Source organism: Cucurbita pepo, chromosome 17 (genome assembly GCF_057944985.1).
Source record: "Cucurbita pepo subsp. pepo isolate OVF chromosome 17, ASM5794498v1, whole genome shotgun sequence".
Taxonomy (NCBI): domain Eukaryota; kingdom Viridiplantae; phylum Streptophyta; class Magnoliopsida; order Cucurbitales; family Cucurbitaceae; genus Cucurbita; species Cucurbita pepo.
The window spans coordinates 10,607,658-10,624,926 of record NC_141814.1 but is presented as its reverse complement, the minus strand read 5'-3'; the positions used below and the strand labels follow the sequence as shown (position 1 = coordinate 10,624,926).

The window sequence follows — 17,269 nt, the reverse complement described above, 5'->3', positions numbered from 1 at the left end:
TGTTTTTAATTTTTAATTTTTAATTTTTTTAAAGCTATTGACTCTAAGTTCAAGTACTTTCAGCTTCTCAGAATCCTAGCAAAATACAATTTGACCACTACTTTTAAAATTTATTTTATGCAAAAATAAATTGTAGCCATACGTATAACTATGGGCAATGTGTCAACCAGGTTGTGGCAAAGACTTCTAATTGTCTCAAGAACCAAACATGTCTCCCATCATTCTGATGCTGCAAGCAACACAATGATTCCAAATGTTTCAACTGCAACCCTCGTAGACAATCTTGTACATCCATCAACCAAATCCCTGTCAAACAAAACACCTAGCAGAACAATCTATACAAAATTGTAACTTAATAGTGAAAAAGATTGGTGGTTGGCACTCTAGAGGCATCGGAGAAGTTGAAACGATACAAAGAAAATTGACATGACCCAATACGAGGACGATGTGCACTTGCATAGCCCCACGCAAGGATGATGTGCACAAATCAAGGTTCAAAAAGGAAAAAAAAAAGTTAACAATTAGAGTAGGATTCAGGAAATTTTTAAGACACTTGATAAGAATATGATACAGAATAGGACTTTCCAATACAGTTTACTTTTGGTATCAACATCTAATTGAGCAAGCTTTATCTACCTCGTCTAAGGCTTCTATATATCTTGAACATAGTTAAAATCAAGCAGCTTAACACTATTTATATTAACCTGCAATCCTTTACAAAAGAATGCTTTTTTTACGAAACTATCGTCTAAATCGAGAGCCCTTATTAGGTCTATTTTTTCCATCCAATGCAGAAGTCCAGAAGAAGAGGGACATCCAGAATAACACAGCAAAGAAAATCTGTACTCTGTCTCCAAATTTTGAGAAAATTGCTGGAAAACCTGCTCAAATTATAATACGAAGAGAAATAAGGAAACATAGTTCATCGACATCAAAGAACCTCAGCATGACCAAAGCAATTCAAAATAGACCAAACAAGTTACAATATGAATTACATGCAAGAAAATTAGTAATATGTTCTAACATCAAAAATATATAATGACTCGGTAGGATTTCAGAGTATTACCAACACCAACAGTTTTAATCTAATACAGACGATGAAGCTTAACAATCTCCCAGAATGCAAGAAAACTGCAGAAAAGCACTCCAATTGGCTATAATCAAGAAGCTATAGTTACAAAAAAGAAGTTTGGAAAGAGTACGCTAATTTAAGGTAGAAAACCTAGATACGTCTCAGATCACCGGAATATCCTTTCCAATTCATCCCATTTCATACTAAATGATCACATGTTCGGCATCGTGAACCAAAATTAATATTTGGCCAAGGGAGTCAAAAAATGAATTGAAAGAAAAATTAAAATCTTGTTTGATAACCGTTTGATTTTTGAAATTTAAGTCTAAATATTACTTTGGCCTATGAATTTCTTTATTTTGTTATCTATGTTTTAAAAAACCAGTCAAGTTTTGAAAACTAAAAAAAAAAAAAATTTAAAAACATATTACTGTTTTTGGAATTTGGCTAAAACTTTAAATGTTTGGTTAAGAAAGATGAAACTCATAGTAGAGAATTAATAAGAAATCAAACACAATTTCCGGAAGCCAAATGATTATCAAAGGCCTAAATTATCCAAGCCAAACAACTTCAACTTCAGCGGGGAATCATCATCAAAGACCAAAGTCTCCAGCAGCTATACGATAAGGGGCTAGAAAAGAAGAAGACACTTCATCTTACAATCGGAAAGTTGAATCCTAAGAAATCGCTATGATTCTTGCACGAAAGCAAATATATAACTGTTGTTATGGAGGGGGAAATGGCTTTATATTTGCAGCTAAACATCTATACTCAGATATGTTTACGAATTGCTCATTAAAATTGACAATTGAACTTTGCTGACGCGGTTAATGAAAAATGATTACGGAGTAGTTGAACCTAATGAATCGCACACTCCAAATACCATTATTTCTTTTCTGTTCAGATTTCAACATATCTATGACGTATTGAGCAGAACTTTCTATCTAACAAACTTTCAAAATAAATCACGAGAAAATTAGATATAATTGCTAAGCACATATGTATCCGCAGACCTAGCGGAACAAATTTCCAGATGACTAAAAAAACGAAAAATATTTATGGATGATTAGCTTCTAAACAACCAGAACTCAAATGGATAAATAACACTGTTATTAGTTGTAGCAATCGAGAAATAAGGACCACTAGCAGTATAGCACAATCCGAGCAAAATTCAGGAGCTAATAATTTTTATTTTCGGTTATGAAGGCATGCTATAGGGATAAGGATAACGCGAACTCCTCAACCGTTCATGGAAAAACGAAATAGAAATAAGTAAACACATAACCAAGCTCTATGCACTAAAATTTCTAAGCCTTAACACGAGCAGTTCAGTCCAATAAATGAATTAAGCACGAAAAACACCAGCAAAGAATAGTAACCTTTTAGACGAATCGGATCCTCGTCAGGAGGCGGATCGGAGTCCGGAGGCTGGCGTACTGCTGCTGTACAAACGGCGGATTTAGCACAGGGATTAGAAGAGAGCAAGAGAGATGAACGGCGATGATGAAGCGGAGAGAAGGAAATTTCCGGAGGAGCATGGAAGCTTGAGAAGAGAGGAATGGCGATTGCGGGGGCGGTAACGGCCCGTGAAGGATGGTAGAGAGCGTTCGAAGTAGAGAGAGAGGGCGATGCCATTCTGAGGAGAGAGAAGTCGGCTATGATTCCATGTATCTGTTCACTTCTTGTTAGTCCTTTACAATATGTGCTTTAGCCATATGGGCCGGCCCAAATTCATTGGGTAATCTTTGTTGGGTTTTGGGTTGGAGATAGTATTCTTCACTTATAAACCTCGTAATCACTAAATTAACTAAGACTCACTCCCAATAATCTTCTGCAATCCTCTCCTCGAACAAAGTATACTATAAATCTCTCCTGAGGCTTATGTAGCTCTCGAATAGCCTCTCCTTAATTGAGGCTCGACTACTTTCTCTAGAGCCATCGAACAAAGTACATCCTTTGATAAACACTTAAGTCACTTTTGACTACACCTTCGAGGCTCACAATTCTTTGTTCGATATTTGGGGGTTCTATTATCATGGCTAAGTTTAGAGGATGGTTCTGATACCATGTTCGTAATCACGACTCTCCACAATGGTATGATATTGTCCACTTTGAACATAAGCTCTAGAAAGAAATGTCCAAAAGTTGGATGATAAAAGTCCCACATCGGCTAATTTAGGGAATGATCATGAGTTTATAAACAAATAATACTCCCTCTATTAGAGAAGTCTGTTGCATAAAAAAAAATGTTAAAATTATTTTCAACAATTTTAATACATTATTTAATTTTATATAATTAAATGTTGTTAACTATTTTATTTTTGTTAAGTCAAACTATTAAAATTATTTTAACTAATTTAATTTTCATACCTATACTTTAGATTTTAGGTTTTTTTAATTTATTTGGTAATAAATTTTAGTAATTATTCTTAAATAAATGATTTATTATAATTTATGTTTAAAAAATTGAAGTAAATTATATTAAACTAGATATAATTATAATAATTTATGAATAAAATAATTGATTTTTTAACTATAGTTTATTACTATTAATTATAATTTAAATTTGAATTTGAATCAATTAAATATACTTTACAAAAATAATACAGAAAATAAAAGAATAAGTAAAAAAAACTTAAAAAGAATCTAGGAAAATAAATAAGTAGAGGAACAAATAATAAAAATAAAAAAATAAAAAAGAATTAACCTTAGTAGTTAATATCTTCTCTTTATTTATTATATAACATTACCATCAAAATAAAATAAAATAAAATAAAATAAATACATAAATTCCCATGATGGTGCTAGGGCTGATAGATCTTATTCCCACATCGGCATTTCCACGAGAGAAGATAGTAGCTATCATCTTCAACTCCAGACGACGGGAAAAATGCCTTGAACCATTTCTTCCTATGCACCGGCACCACCGCCGCCGCCATGCACGGCCTGCAACTCTTGCACTTGTTCTTACACCCCGGCGGCCTTGAACCAATCACCATTTTCTTTTGTTCATCCACCACATATCTCTCTCTTTCACCCTTCTCCAAATTCCCCGTTTCCTTTTCCCCTCCGCCGCTCCTCGACCAAAACAACCCTATAAAAATAAAAAAACCAACTTTATCAAGAAACTCTCAGCTACTTCAATTCTAATTTTCCTAAAAAGTTATCGTACCAATAGAGATAGTGTTCATTAGTTATATACTCATCATCATTTTTTTAATTAACCAATACAAGACTCGGTCGAATCCAATTAGTGTCAAATAAAAAAAGAGTATTTGAAATGACTATGTACATTTAAGGCATTCTAAATCGGTCTTAAAACATCAAAATTTTCATCAAACGATTCGTTAAAAACTAGCGAAACCCAAGAACAAAGGGAAGAAGATAAAGAAAACTCAAGTTTTGAAATGGCAAAACAAGCAAGTGGGGTTTGATTAAGATGCTAAATTACCTGATTTAGAAGGAAGAAATGTGAGGAAGAAGAAGAAGAAGAAGAAGAGGAGGAGGAGGAGAGGCAATTTGAAGGAAGAAGAAGGAAGAGACATTGAGAAAGGCAGGTTGAAGTGATTGGAGGAAGGGAGTGAAGGTGAGATGAGAAGCTCAAAAATGTTTCCTTTGGAAGAGACATAAAATAGGGTTTTGAAGGCATTTGGATTGGTTTTGGGAAACTGAGCTACTCTGACTTTAAGTTGTTAGTGAATGACTGAAGTGACCACTTCAATGTCTTGTTTTTTTTTACTTTACAAACCCTACATGTCTTGTCTATTATAAGCTCACAATGCCTTGTTTCTTGAGCTCCCATTTCTCCATTATCATCATCTATCATTCATCCCTTCTTTCAAGTTTTAACCATCAAATCTTTCCAAAATTATGTTTTGTTTAAAGAAACCGACTTTCTATCGACACTACGAGTCTACCGCAAATAGATATTGTCTTTTTTAAGCTTTTCCTTTCGAATTTTCCCTCAAACGCGTCTTGTTAGTGAGAGAATGTTTCATTCTCCTCCCCAACCGATGCTCGATCTCACAATTCATGTATGACTCAAGCCCACCACTAATAGATATTCTTCTCTTTGAGTTTTACCTTCCACACTCTCCCTCAAGACTTTTAAAACGCGTCTTAAAAGCTTGAGTGGACCCTCGAAAGGAAACGTCCAAAGCAGACAATATCCTAATGGTGGGTTCGACATGAACAAACCCTAGTTGATCTTTCTTATTTTCAAACGCCCGCTCCTTTTTAACAACTCATTTCTTGTCTACTTAAAAACTTATACGCGTTAGATTCGACCCACGATTCAAATTTCTAAAACTAACCCTTTTCTACATATATCAACCAATTGAACCCCACAACAATGCTTTAAATTATTCATTCAAAAAAAAAAAAAAAAAAAAAAAAAAGCATGGAGTTCAAGTAGATATCTGTCAGTTGGTAAGCTTCTCCCATGCAGGGGCAGCAGCACTGAATCAGGCAGCTAGTGAGTGCTACACTGCCACATAACAGTGCCAAATGAAGCTCCATTTCAGCTTCCCTTTCCCATTTTCACCTTTTCAACCCTTTCCTTTTGGGAATCTTTATGCCTTTTCAAAACCCAACTTCACATGTCAATTATAAGTTCTATGCTCCACAAATCCTTCAACATCAATTAATGAATGAATGCCTCACTTTTATCTTCCCATTCCGTCGTTATCTTAAACAAACATAATTTCGATCATGATTATCAAACTACGAGATTCAATTCTCTAATCTCTTGATTGATATTATGTGTTAATCAGTTGAGTTATGCTTAAATTGACAATCACACTAGTAAATTAAGACTTATAAAACATTTTGAAGATAAAATTACCTTAAAACTCGTGACGAGTAAGTTACGAGATTCAAATCTCGGTAAATTAGGGTTTATAAAAGTAAAAAAAAGAAGTAGGTGAGAAGAGTGAAATGGTAATAAATTTAGTGGAACTTTATTCCTCCACCATTGGAAACACCATAGATCTCTCTCTCTATCTCTTCATATTTCCAAAGAACCCTAAATCTTTGAACACTTTTTTACCCAAACGATCTCTTTTCATTCCCAAAACTTTTTACCTTTTTTACTGCTAACATTCATTAGCTTCTGGGTAAATAGAATAGAATGGAACAGAATAGAGATGCAAAATGAAGGGTTTTTAACCTCTCTTCTTGTTGGAACTGCTGCAGCCTGCATGGGCTTTATTACAAACAACATTTCAAAAAAGATAAAAATATTTTTACTTTTACAGAAAACTTTATTCACTTTCAACTTTCTTTTCAAAAAACTATCTATTAATTAATTAACCATGGTTTCTTTTACTTTTCATAAAAAATGACAACGATGTTAGTTTATTTAATCTTGTATTAACCGTAATTTATTTGTATTTACTGTTTGTATTTCAAGTTATGTCAGTTGAGGGAAGTAATTAGCGGTTAAGGGTAGTTACTAGCGGTTAAGGGTAGTTACTATCGGTTAAGGGTAGTTACTAGCGGTTAGTGTGGCTATTCTGTCTATATATGTATTCTGTAACAAGTTGAATAATGAGTAGGTTGGTTTATTGCCTCTCGTGTTGTCTAACATTTGGTATCAGAGCTTGGTTACATGCCAAAGATCATGCCGAGAAATAATAACAACACTGGAGAGAGAGGAGAGTCGTCGAAGTTTGCAACAAAGGAAGGTCTGGTAACACTCCAATACCCGACGTTATCGAGAAACTTAAGAGGTACTGAGCGTAGAAATTTTTTCACCAAGTATGCTTCTTCAAACTTGTCTCCAAAAGTACGTATTTTATTAACAACTTCTGTCAACCTTGCTGCATAATCATCAATAGTCTCGGACTCCTTCATATTCATAATTTCAAACTCAATCTTCAGAGTTTGGATCTTTGCCTCCTTTACACGTTCAGCACCGACATGAATAGTTTTTAACGTCTGCCATGCTTCTTTTGCTGTCTCTTTCTTTGCTAACAAAAACAACATCTCTTCGGGGATTGCTTGATAGATAGCTGCTAAGGCCATTTGATCCTTCCTTTCATCAAGACTATCCAGAGACTCAGTTGATTCGATTGCGTCCCACACCCCTTGAGCACGCAAATAGACCTTCATCTTCATAGCCCATGCTGAGTAGTTGGTTCTCGGAATTGAACGAGTCAGTGACCGGCACGGTGAAGTTCGGAGATGGATCACTTGTAGAGATAAAAGGACGTGGAGATGTGAAGTCTGCGTCTGTGAAAAAAACAGAGAAGATGATCGATGAGGAGAAAATCGATGGCTCCGTGAAGATTGAATCGGAGGAAAAAACAGAGAAGCGAGAAGAGAAGAAGAGCGATGGCGAGAAAATCGATGGCGGTGTGAAGTTTGAATCCGAGGAGAAGAGCGATGGCGTTGTGACGGAGGTCCAGAATGTGGCAATGGAGGTAGCGAAAGTAAAGGAGATAAAAGAGAAGGACTGTGATGGCGAGAAGAAGGAGAAGGAGGACGGAAACAATGGCTGTGCTATTGAAAAACAGGTCGCCAGAGAAACGAAAGCAGAGAAGGAGAAGGAGGCCATTGTTTCCGGCAGTGCAATTGAGGTGGCACAGGTAATTAAACCTGTTGAGGAAAAGCCATTGGCCGGACAAGTAGAACAGGTAATTAAAACTGTCGATGAAAAGCAGTTGCCCATTGAAAGGAAGACAGAGAAGAAGGAAGGCGGAGATAATGGCGGCAGCTTTCATCCTGGGAAGCGGAGTATATTGTGGCGACGTCAGCTGCTTGTCAAGGAATATGGTTAGGACGTTTACTGAAAGAATTGATTTGAAGAATGTAAGAATGTGAAGATCGAAATACAAGATTAAGGGGATGATTTGTTAGTTTATTTAATCTTGTATTAACCGTAATTTATTTGTATTTACTGTTTGTATTTCAAGTTATGTCAGTTGAGGGAAGTAATTAGCGGTTAAGGGTAGTTACTATCGGTTAAGGGTAGTTACTAGCGGTTAGTGTAGCTATTATGTCTAGTATTCTGTAACAAGTTGAATAATGAGTAGGTTGGTATATAAGTTGAATAATGAGTGTTGTGTAACAAACGAGTGTATTGTTCGGCTTTTTTCACTTGAAAACTTTCCGTTCAGCTCGAAACCAATCAAAGATGAATAAATACCTATTTCCCGTGTCCCTAATTTATTAACAACAACGAAAATCGTGTGTTTTACTTATATACCCATGATCTTTTACTTAATTGGTTAACGTCGGCTAGAAATTAACGGTGAGGATTGAGATGAAGGAAGCTTCCATCATCAATTTGGACGGCTAGGATTTTGATGAGATATGATGATTGATTGAAAAGACTACTGTACTAATAGTAATCATAAGCAAGGAAACGTGTCATGTTCTGATTGGTGAATATGGGCCCAAATCTCTTATTTCTGACAAGGACAAGTCTTAATCATTCCCAGATTTGTTTATTTGGGAAAGATTATGGTTGTCTTATCAGTTATCAATTGTCCTTAATTTCGTCAAACTTTCAAAGCTCCATAGAACAGCCAAGTGGAGACCGAGAATTACAGGACCCGAGCTCAAGTGGAGATGTGATGTCCCACTTTAGTCGGGGAAGAGAACAAACCACAATTTATAAGGGTGTGGAAATCTTCACGTAGCAGACGCGTTTTAAAGTCTCGAGAAGGAGTCTTAAAGGAAAAGCCTAAAGAGGACAATATCTGCTAGCGGTGGATCTGGGCGGTTACAAATGGTATCAGAGCCAGACACCGGACGATGTGTCAGCCTTCTTGCTGTTCCCCAAAGGGGGTAGACACGACGCGGTGTGTCAGTAAGGACGTTAGGCCCAAAAATGGTGGATTTGGGGGCGGTCCCACATCGATTGGAGGAAGGAAAGAGTGCTAATGAGGATGATGGGCTGCGAAGGGGGTGGATTGTGATGTCTCACATTGATTGGGGAGGAGAACAATCTCGAGGAAGCTCGAGCGAAAAAGCTCAAAGAGTACAATATCTGTTAGCGGTGGATCTGAACCGTTATAAGAGAAGATTAGGATCCAGCCAGCCCTTCTTGTTCCCATGCATCCACCCGAAAATCTACCATTTCTTGCACGACTACACTCGACTTTTTAAGGTTGTGCGTACATTGTTTAGGACAATATCTCTTCGTTAATTGTAGTATATTTTGTACTTTGAACATAAATTTTCATAAGTTAACTTTAGATTTTTTCAAAACACCGCGTATTTATAGAGATAGAATTTATCGCATATATACCTATGATTTTTTCTTCGATTAGCCAATATAAGATTTTGGTCAGACCAACCGTCCTTCCTTCCCTCAAACTAAAAACGACCATACACTTATCCTGGCAAACTTCTCTTCAACGTCTACCATGACTATTTGAGGTCCATGACTTTTTTGTTCGATGCCCCAAAATTCTACTAACAAGACTTAGTTAAGAGCATGATTCCAATAGAAAATATAATCTTTACCATTTTTAAAAATTTAATAAATCTTCTTCAATAATCCAAGTTTAGTTATATGAATCAAATTTTTATTTAACAAAAATAATTATTATATTTGCAATTATTTTAATGGAAGGTTGTAAATAAACAAGATTATATTTGTTACTCATAAGTTAATTATTAAAAAATTTTAATATATAGTTCGAATAAGGTATTCATTATATTTGTTCAAAACCGTCAAATCTACACTTTTTTACATATGTACATATTATAAAAATAAATTTTTAAATTTTTTTTTTTAGAGATATCCATTTAACTCTAGTAAGTTTACACACCTCGGAATTCCCACAAACCTGACCCGTTAGCGTTCGACAGAAAGTCTGTGAACCCTACCACGGTTAAAGTATGGGTGTGGATACGCGTCTAATTCCCCTCTCAACTAACCAACTATTTGTCTCATTTGTTAAAGTATATTGAATATGTTATACATTATATTTTTTACATTATACATTTTGGCTAAAAAAAAAAAAAAGAAAAATCATTCATTAGTTTTTTTATACCGATAATTTTCTTTAAAAAAATATTTCCAAAATCCCTGTCCGCAACGTTTTCATCATTGGCATACCGCTCAGAGTTTTGCTTTAATACAATTTATAATAGTTTAGCTCACGATATTACAAATAGTATCAGAGCCAAACATTGAGTGGTGCGCCAGTAAGAACACTCGGTCTCCAAAGAAGGTGGATTATAAGATCTCACATTGCTTATAAGGGTATAAAACAACAGAGGCGTTTTTAAAACCGTGAAGTTGACGGTATTACGCGGAGAATATGGGATAGCAATTGAGGAAAAAAATAAATGAGAAAAATGAAAGAATGAATATAAATTAAATAAATAAATAAATTTGTAGTTAGAGAGAAATAAAGATGGAAGAACACTATGAAGACATAAAATAAAATAATTTCTAGTTAGAAAGTGATGGTGTGTGTGTGTATTTCAGTAAGAAAAGCCCATTCTATTAGATCGATCTCTGAGAATGCCATTATAAAGAGCGACACGATTCTCCGGCATCTGGCTTCCTTGAAAACTGCCTCTGCATCTATTTTTCTTCAATTTTCTGGCCGTCATCTTCTTCTTCATCTCCTCCGCCTCCGTCGCTTTCTTCTTCACGTTCTCTGCAAATTGAACCTTCTTCTGCTTCTTCTTCCGATCTTTATTCCCACCTGTTTCCAACGCAATAATCAATAATTTCTTCTTCTCTAATTATTTATTTATTTATTTTTTTTTTAAATTTTCTACCTGAACAGAGACAAGGCCGGAGAATCCGGACATCGGCCGGTCGGGAAGCGGCGCCGTCGCCCTTGTTATGCCGGAAATACGCCAGGATCATCAGCGTGCTCGACGCCACCATTGCCGTGGCGAACACCAAATTCGATGAGTTCAAGATCGATGGCATCCTCAAAATGAAGATTTCCCCAAAGGCATAAGTCGAACACGATTGTTCTTGTTCTTGTTCTTGATCTTAATCTTGATCGTGTTCCTCTTTTTTTGAATTTTGTGTTTGAAATATATCTTTGTGTTTTGCACTAAAAACGGTTGAAATTGGAAGAAATAGAAAGAGAGGATAATGATAATTGAAGGGGAGAATTGATTTTGATTTTGATTTTGATTTTTTTTTTTTTTTTTTTGGGTTTTTTCTAATTTTATCGGATTTGGTTTGTTGGTTGATTCGTTGGGTTTTTACTGATTTTGACTCGGCAGTCAAATTTGTGGGGTAAATATCAAATGATGTGTTGTTGTGTGTTTACTTTCCTACAAAATCTTTTCTATTTTAATCTCAAAGGTTTGAATTCCCTAATTTCGGATTTGTGTTAATATTTGGTTCATCGTTCTAGACGTCAAATTTTTTAAACTTTTAATTTTGTGTCCAATACTTGACAATTAGTGCTTGAGATATTTAGGGGCGAGACGAAGACATGCCTCCTATTTCAATCTCCATTTTATTAAAAAAAAAATGAAAAACATTCTCATAAATCTAATAATATTTCATAAAATTCGAACGGTTTTAGGCGAGTAGATTTTGTCTTATTTGATTCCTCTTGAGATTTTAAAATGTACCTATTAAGGAGAGGTTTCTACCTAGAAGGTTTCGTTCACCCACTAATGTGGGATCTCACACACACTTACAAAGAAAATAAGTGATTGGGTCTCAGCAAGGTGGGAATTGGGATGGGACGGAGGATAGGTAAGGAGTTTTCATGTCAATTCTACCACACCGTTTTATAGTGGAGTATGTAGGTAAGAGAATCGATGCAATATTCCACGTCCTTTGAGCTTGATTAAGAGACATGGCGGCCTATATTGATGGGCACATATCGGAGAAACTTCGAAACTATACCTAATGTATGCCCATAACTTAGTCTAAGATTATGTTAGAATTTAGTGCAATTTATTGCTAGTTTGAAATTTGAATTAGTCAAAATATTCATAATCAATTAATATTTAGTTGGTATTGCAAGATTTAGTTAGTTTATATTTTTTTTGAGGTATTAGTTGGTATCTTGTATCCTACTGAATATCAATGGAGATTGAACCTTCGATCCCAATTTTATTTCTCATATAACTTTGTATTGTTTTCTTGAATAATAATATTTTTTGGTAACTAAGGGTTTGATATTATTACTCAACAAGATGAATGTGGAAGTTTTAGATCTATTCACTTTTTTTTTTTTTAATTGTAGATATTGTGTCAGTTGGTAACAAAGGGTTTGATATTATTACTCAACAGATGAACGCTATTTATACTCTTTTTTTAATCGTAGATATTGTGTCAGTTGGTATCAGAGCCAAGTTGGTAACCAAGGGTTTGATATTATTACTCAACCAGATGAACGGTGGAAATGATTCTGAGTATAGCTATGGAAAAGCCTGTGGGCAATAATTATAATTATTGAAAATTATGTATGGAATTATGGAATCTTATCTACAAGATTGGTAGGGTTTAATGGAAGGAGATGACACAGAAATTCTAGCAAATACTACACATGCTGAATTATGCCGAAAATGGAAGATCAAATGTGGAAAACCTTTATTTACTGAACTTTGATGTGGAAAACCTTTATTTACTGAACTTTGATTAGTAAAGAATATATTGATCATGTTCGTGATTTAAAGTCACCAAAGCAAGTTTGGGAAACACTTCAAAAAGCAAGTTTGGGAAACACTTCAAAAGCTGTTCACTAATTGATCATGTTCGTGATTTAAAGTCACCAAAGCAAGTTTGGGAAACACTTCAAAAGCTGTTCACTAAGAAAAATACATCTCATGCAATTTCTAGAGAATGAACTAGCTGTGGTAACTCAAGGTAATTTTTCTGTTGAAAATATTTCTTGAAAGTGAAAATTTTGTGTTCTAAAATTTCAGAATTAGATGCTACGGAGCCAGTGAGTGATGCTCGATGATGACGTTATCTTATTCGTGGATTACGAAAAAACTTTATGCCATTTATTTCCTCGATACAAGGGTGGGTAAAGCCATTGGAGAATTTGCTTTCTAATCAGGAAGGTTTGATTAAGCAAATGACTAGCAGCAACGAGTTTTCTCCAAAGTCAAAATATGTGTTGTATGTCAAATAACAAAGGAGATAGAATTTTTATTCAAAGCCTTCATCAAGCAATGTGAATCAATTTAGAAGTGAGGAGTCGTCAAAAAAGCCATTTAAAGCTTGTTACAAGTGTGAAAAACCTGGCCATTTTAAACGAGATTGTTGGGTGAAAGTGGCGTGTCATCGTTGCGGAAAGTCAGGCCATATTAAGCCAAATTGCAGGAATCAGAAGCAAATGTTGTACATGAAAGTCAAAGTTCTTCATATCCAATTTGGGAACGATGCTTAACCACTGAGGTTCTTGACTAGCCAACAAATGTGACTTCAGTTATATATCATCGATGATATCTCTGCAAATGCTCATGCCTTTATAGACTACAATGAAGAATGGATTGTCGGTTCTGGTTGTTCTCATCATGCAACTGAAAACGAAACTCTTCTATCAGATGTTCGTCCACATTGTCAAGAGAAGAGTAAAAGGGCCTAGCAAAGTGGCTGAATTGGAATCATGACTTTCTCAACTCCAAGAGGAACTTAAGAAAACAAGTGATCAATGGAGCACATCTGAATCACACAAAAAGCAAACCCAGCAGGAAGCAAAAGAAGCAAAGAAACAACTATCAGGTATGTCTGCAAAGCTTGAAGAACCCCAACAGCAGGTGCTTGAGCTCTCAGCTTTTGAGGAAGATCGTGTTCAAGAACTGCACAAACTTTCTCAAGATCACAATCGAGCATATGAGTCCGAACTCGAAGTTGTTCAGAAGTAGCACGCAATGGATGTTGCTGCATTGGCTTCCGCCAAACCCAAAGTAACATACTGCGTCGGCAAAAGTTGAGATGGATTATTTAAGAACACAACTTTCAGAGACACTCTCCCTTGTTGAAAAACTGAAAAATGAGCTCTGAAACTCAAATCCTCACCCTTGCAAGGAAAAGCCAAAATCAATTCCTAACGGCCAAAGCAGTAGTGGAAAAGCTTCAATCAGATGGAATCAAAGCTGTTAAAGCCTACAACTGTTTGTCATTAGCTTTGGAGTTGCAGAAGAAGCAGAGGATTGCGGTGTGGGCGTTGTCGCCGAATCATGGTATCGTCTTCGATGATACTTGGAAGATCGTGGATGATTTGGAGGTTTTGATTAAGAGGTTCAAGACAAAGTAGGCTAAGGATGGGAAATTGAAGGCGGACAATTTCGATGCCTATTCTGATGCAGGCTGGTCGAGAGAATTGGGGCCGTCTTCGGAGCTTTCTGAGAAGAGGGTTTTCTGGGAAGAGTCCGACCATGATTTTGCTTCGTTTCTCAAGAAATTAGGGGTTTTGAGAACCTGAACAGATCGAGCGCGGTTCAAAGAGGAGGTTTTTGATGGGATGATGGAGAAAAACTTGGTGTCCTGGTGGACGATGATCAGTGGCTATGCAAGGATGTGCAATTTAGAAGAAGCACGCCATCTGTTTGAGAATATGCCAATGAGGAATGTGGTTTCTTGGAACACAATGATAGCTGGATATGCACAGAATGAGAACTATGCAGATGGAATTGAGTTGTTCAGGCAACCCGGCACCCAACGATGTTACGCTTGTTAGTGTACTCTCCGCTTGTGCACATCTTGGTGCTCTTGATCTGGGGAAGTGGATACACAAGTTTATAAGACGAAGCAAGACGGAAGTAGACCTATTTTTGTTGAAAATAAAATCTAGCTTTCATACCAATTTGTTAGAATAACACTTACGAAATTGCGAAGGAGATGTCGAGAGTTCAGGGTTTAGGTTGATTCGCTTAGAATGTGGGCTTTTCCTGTTAAAATTATCTCGTATGCTTCTTAAGTTCAATTTGTATATCCGATTTCTTCTTATCTCGACTCGAGCAACCAAACGCCCTTGCTTATCCTTCAGGTGTAGTAGGCGGTCCTTTAAGAATATCGAGTAACCTGTTTCTGTGAGTTGCCCCATACTCAATATGTTGGTCTTGAGGTCTTGTACGTAATAAATATCTTGGATTGACCCCATTACACCATCCTTTTGCAATAAATGTATCGTACCTCGGCCTTTGACCTCCACCTTGGACACATCTCCAAATGACACGTGACCATCTTCAATCTTTTGCATCTCTTTGAATAGGTACTCGTGACCGCACATATGGTTGCTTGCCCTTGAGTCGAGGTACCACAGAGTGTTGTTGTTGATGTTCTCTTCATCTTGAGCCATCAAGAGAAGACCTTCATTTGTTACGTCTTCCAAGGCTAGGTTGGTTGCTCCTTCCACCTTTTTTTTGGCTTGACAAGCTTTTGCAACGTGCCACATTCTGTCACAATTGTAATATTTTTCGGAGTTACAATTATTTGCATAGTGAGCCATATTTTTGACATTTGTAACACTGGACGTCGGAATTATATCCTTGACCGCATCTTTGATTGTGTTCTCTTCCACGCCAATTTGCTTGGCTCGACTGTCTCTTCTCTTTATAATTTTCTTCATTTCTGTTTTCTTGACTACCTCGACCATTCCCACGACTTCCACAACCTCTACCCTGAATATTTTGAGAGTAGAGTACATTTTCATCCTTTATTGATACCTTAGTCTGAAGCGCTTGATCGAGTGTCTCCTCCTTCTTTTTCTTACGTTGCTTGTGTGCCTCGAGAGAACCAACGACCTCATCGATTGTGAACGTCGCTAGGTCCTTTGACTCTTCTATCGCACATACAACAATCTCAAAGTTGTCAATTAACGACCTCAAGATCTTCTCCACAACCTGCGTCTCGGGTAACATTTCTCCGTTTCGATTTGGTTGATTTGTCATGGTCTGTACGCGCGTAATGTAGTCAGATACATTTTCTGACTCCTTCATCTTCATGCTCTCCAACTCGCCACGCAGAGTTTGGAGACGCACTTGCTTGACTCGGTCGGTTTCTTTGAACACCTTTTCTAAAGTGTCCCACGCTTCTTTTGAAGTAGTTGCCCTTGCAATCTTCTCAAAGCCCGACTCATTAACAGCTCGGAACAACATGTATAATGAATGCTACCTTATCCTTTGATTGCAATTCTTTTAGCGCCTTGTTTTGCGCCGCCGTATAACCCGTGGTATCCTTTGGTTCTTCGAAACCTTCTTCGACCACCTCCCATGCGTCTTGAGAACCGAGAAGAGCTTTTCATTTGGATGTTCCAATTCTCGTAGTTTGTCTTCGTTAATCGAAGTAGCAGCATTTGTCCCATCATATTCGCCATCGACTCTAATACCAATTTGTTGAAAATAAAAGCTCGCTCTGATACCAATGTGTTAGAATAACACTCACGAAACTGTGAAGTAGATGTCAAGGGGAGAGACAAAGAGACAATGAATTCCGAAAAACCCTCTCTCTCTCTCTCTCTGAATACTCTACTTGTGCTGCTTTGTACACTGAAAACAAATTAATTTATAGGTTTTTTTAAACGGTAAAAATGGCCATCATAATGACATCATTTTCTAACCCATAAATTCACTCTCTCCTAAATTAATTATTGGTCTTTCATTTTTTTTCATAAACTTACTAAAGTTAAATGGATATCTCTAATTTCAAAAATTAATAATTATTGGTCAGAATGACATCATTTACTAATGAACAAGTTGCGGACATATTTACTAAAGCACTTGCTAAAGTGAAGTTTGAAGTTTTTCGTAAGGCTCTCGTAGTTATTAATAAATAAGCTTGCACAAAGGAAGGCTTTGAGTGCAACTTATTGCTAGTTTGAATTAGTCAGGATATTCTTAATCACTCAATATTTGGAGAATATATTAGTTATGGAATATATCTAGATATTCGTAATCAGTTAATATTTTTATTTGATCAGTAGTATATTTTATTTTATTTTTAAGATTTAATTAAAATATACTACTGAGACACTCTTGAAAAGAAGTGGGTTTTGTCGTTGTAATCAGCGAGCTTAGTGTCACAGTCATGCTTGTCTAAGGCGTATTACCTATAGTCGCATGCCCATTACATGTTGAAACTCTTGTGTATTATTTTATCACTTTCCTTTATTGCCTTCATGGTGTATAATTTATTTTTTGTTTTTTATAAGTGTATGACTTTTGGGCAAAATCATGTCATGCCCGGTAGACATGAAATGTCTCAGAATGTACTATAGGGGAGTGTGACTAGTTGTCAACTCCTCC

General features: G+C 36.3%; 4 protein-coding genes across 4 annotated transcripts; all 4 read right to left on the bottom strand.

The window, feature by feature from the left end:
* Positions 1–532: 532 nt before the first annotated feature.
* Positions 533–2,739, bottom strand: LOC111778275 (uncharacterized). Its single transcript, XM_023657997.2, has 2 exons — positions 2,452–2,739; positions 533–881 (listed from the first exon to the last, which is right to left on the bottom strand). The coding sequence occupies exons 1-2, from the start codon at positions 2,705–2,707 to the stop codon at positions 742–744; spliced, it is 396 nt and encodes a 131-aa protein (XP_023513765.2). The 5' UTR covers positions 2,708–2,739; the 3' UTR covers positions 533–741.
* Positions 2,740–3,789: 1,050 nt separating this feature from the next.
* Positions 3,790–4,761, bottom strand: LOC147787649 (EPIDERMAL PATTERNING FACTOR-like protein 5). The gene is made up of 2 exons (XM_087119334.1): positions 4,524–4,761; positions 3,790–4,166 (listed from the first exon to the last, which is right to left on the bottom strand). The coding sequence occupies exons 1-2, from the start codon at positions 4,615–4,617 to the stop codon at positions 3,877–3,879; spliced, it is 384 nt and encodes a 127-aa protein (XP_086975460.1). The 5' UTR covers positions 4,618–4,761; the 3' UTR covers positions 3,790–3,876.
* A 5,691-nt stretch (positions 4,762–10,452) lies between these two features.
* Positions 10,453–11,042, bottom strand: LOC111778785 (uncharacterized). The gene is made up of 2 exons (XM_023658760.2): positions 10,817–11,042; positions 10,453–10,740 (listed from the first exon to the last, which is right to left on the bottom strand). The coding sequence occupies exons 1-2, from the start codon at positions 10,971–10,973 to the stop codon at positions 10,514–10,516; spliced, it is 384 nt and encodes a 127-aa protein (XP_023514528.2). The 5' UTR covers positions 10,974–11,042; the 3' UTR covers positions 10,453–10,513.
* A 3,778-nt stretch (positions 11,043–14,820) lies between these two features.
* Positions 14,821–16,123, bottom strand: LOC147787648 (uncharacterized). The gene is made up of 2 exons (XM_087119231.1): positions 15,495–16,123; positions 14,821–15,421 (listed from the first exon to the last, which is right to left on the bottom strand). Exons 1-2 carry the CDS (start codon positions 16,121–16,123, stop codon positions 14,821–14,823), a joined length of 1,230 nt encoding a protein of 409 aa, XP_086975357.1.
* Between the last annotated feature and the right edge of the window lie 1,146 nt (positions 16,124–17,269).

What these genes read in the sequence shown, in the direction of transcription:
- LOC111778275 (XM_023657997.2), bottom strand. Translation starts at nt 2,707, where the DNA reads ATGGCATCGCCCTCTCTCTCTACTTCGAACGCTCTCTACCATCCTTCA. An exon ending in GGATCCGATTCGTCTAAAAG is followed by an intron (nt 882 to 2,451) that starts GTTACTATTCTT and finishes TAATTTGAGCAG; the next exon opens with GTTTTCCAGCAATTTTCTCA.
- LOC147787649 (XM_087119334.1), bottom strand. Translation starts at nt 4,617, where the DNA reads ATGTCTCTTCCTTCTTCTTCCTTCAAATTGCCTCTCCTCCTCCTCCTC. An exon ending in ATTTCTTCCTTCTAAATCAG is followed by an intron (nt 4,167 to 4,523) that starts GTAATTTAGCAT and finishes TTATTTTTATAG; the next exon opens with GGTTGTTTTGGTCGAGGAGC.
- LOC111778785 (XM_023658760.2), bottom strand. Translation starts at nt 10,973, where the DNA reads ATGCCATCGATCTTGAACTCATCGAATTTGGTGTTCGCCACGGCAATG. An exon ending in CCGGCCTTGTCTCTGTTCAG is followed by an intron (nt 10,741 to 10,816) that starts GTAGAAAATTTA and finishes CGTTGGAAACAG; the next exon opens with GTGGGAATAAAGATCGGAAG.
- LOC147787648 (XM_087119231.1), bottom strand. Translation starts at nt 16,123, where the DNA reads ATGTTGTTCCGAGCTGTTAATGAGTCGGGCTTTGAGAAGATTGCAAGG. An exon ending in GGATATAATTCCGACGTCCA is followed by an intron (nt 15,422 to 15,494) that starts GTGTTACAAATG and finishes CAATTGTGACAG; the next exon opens with AATGTGGCACGTTGCAAAAG.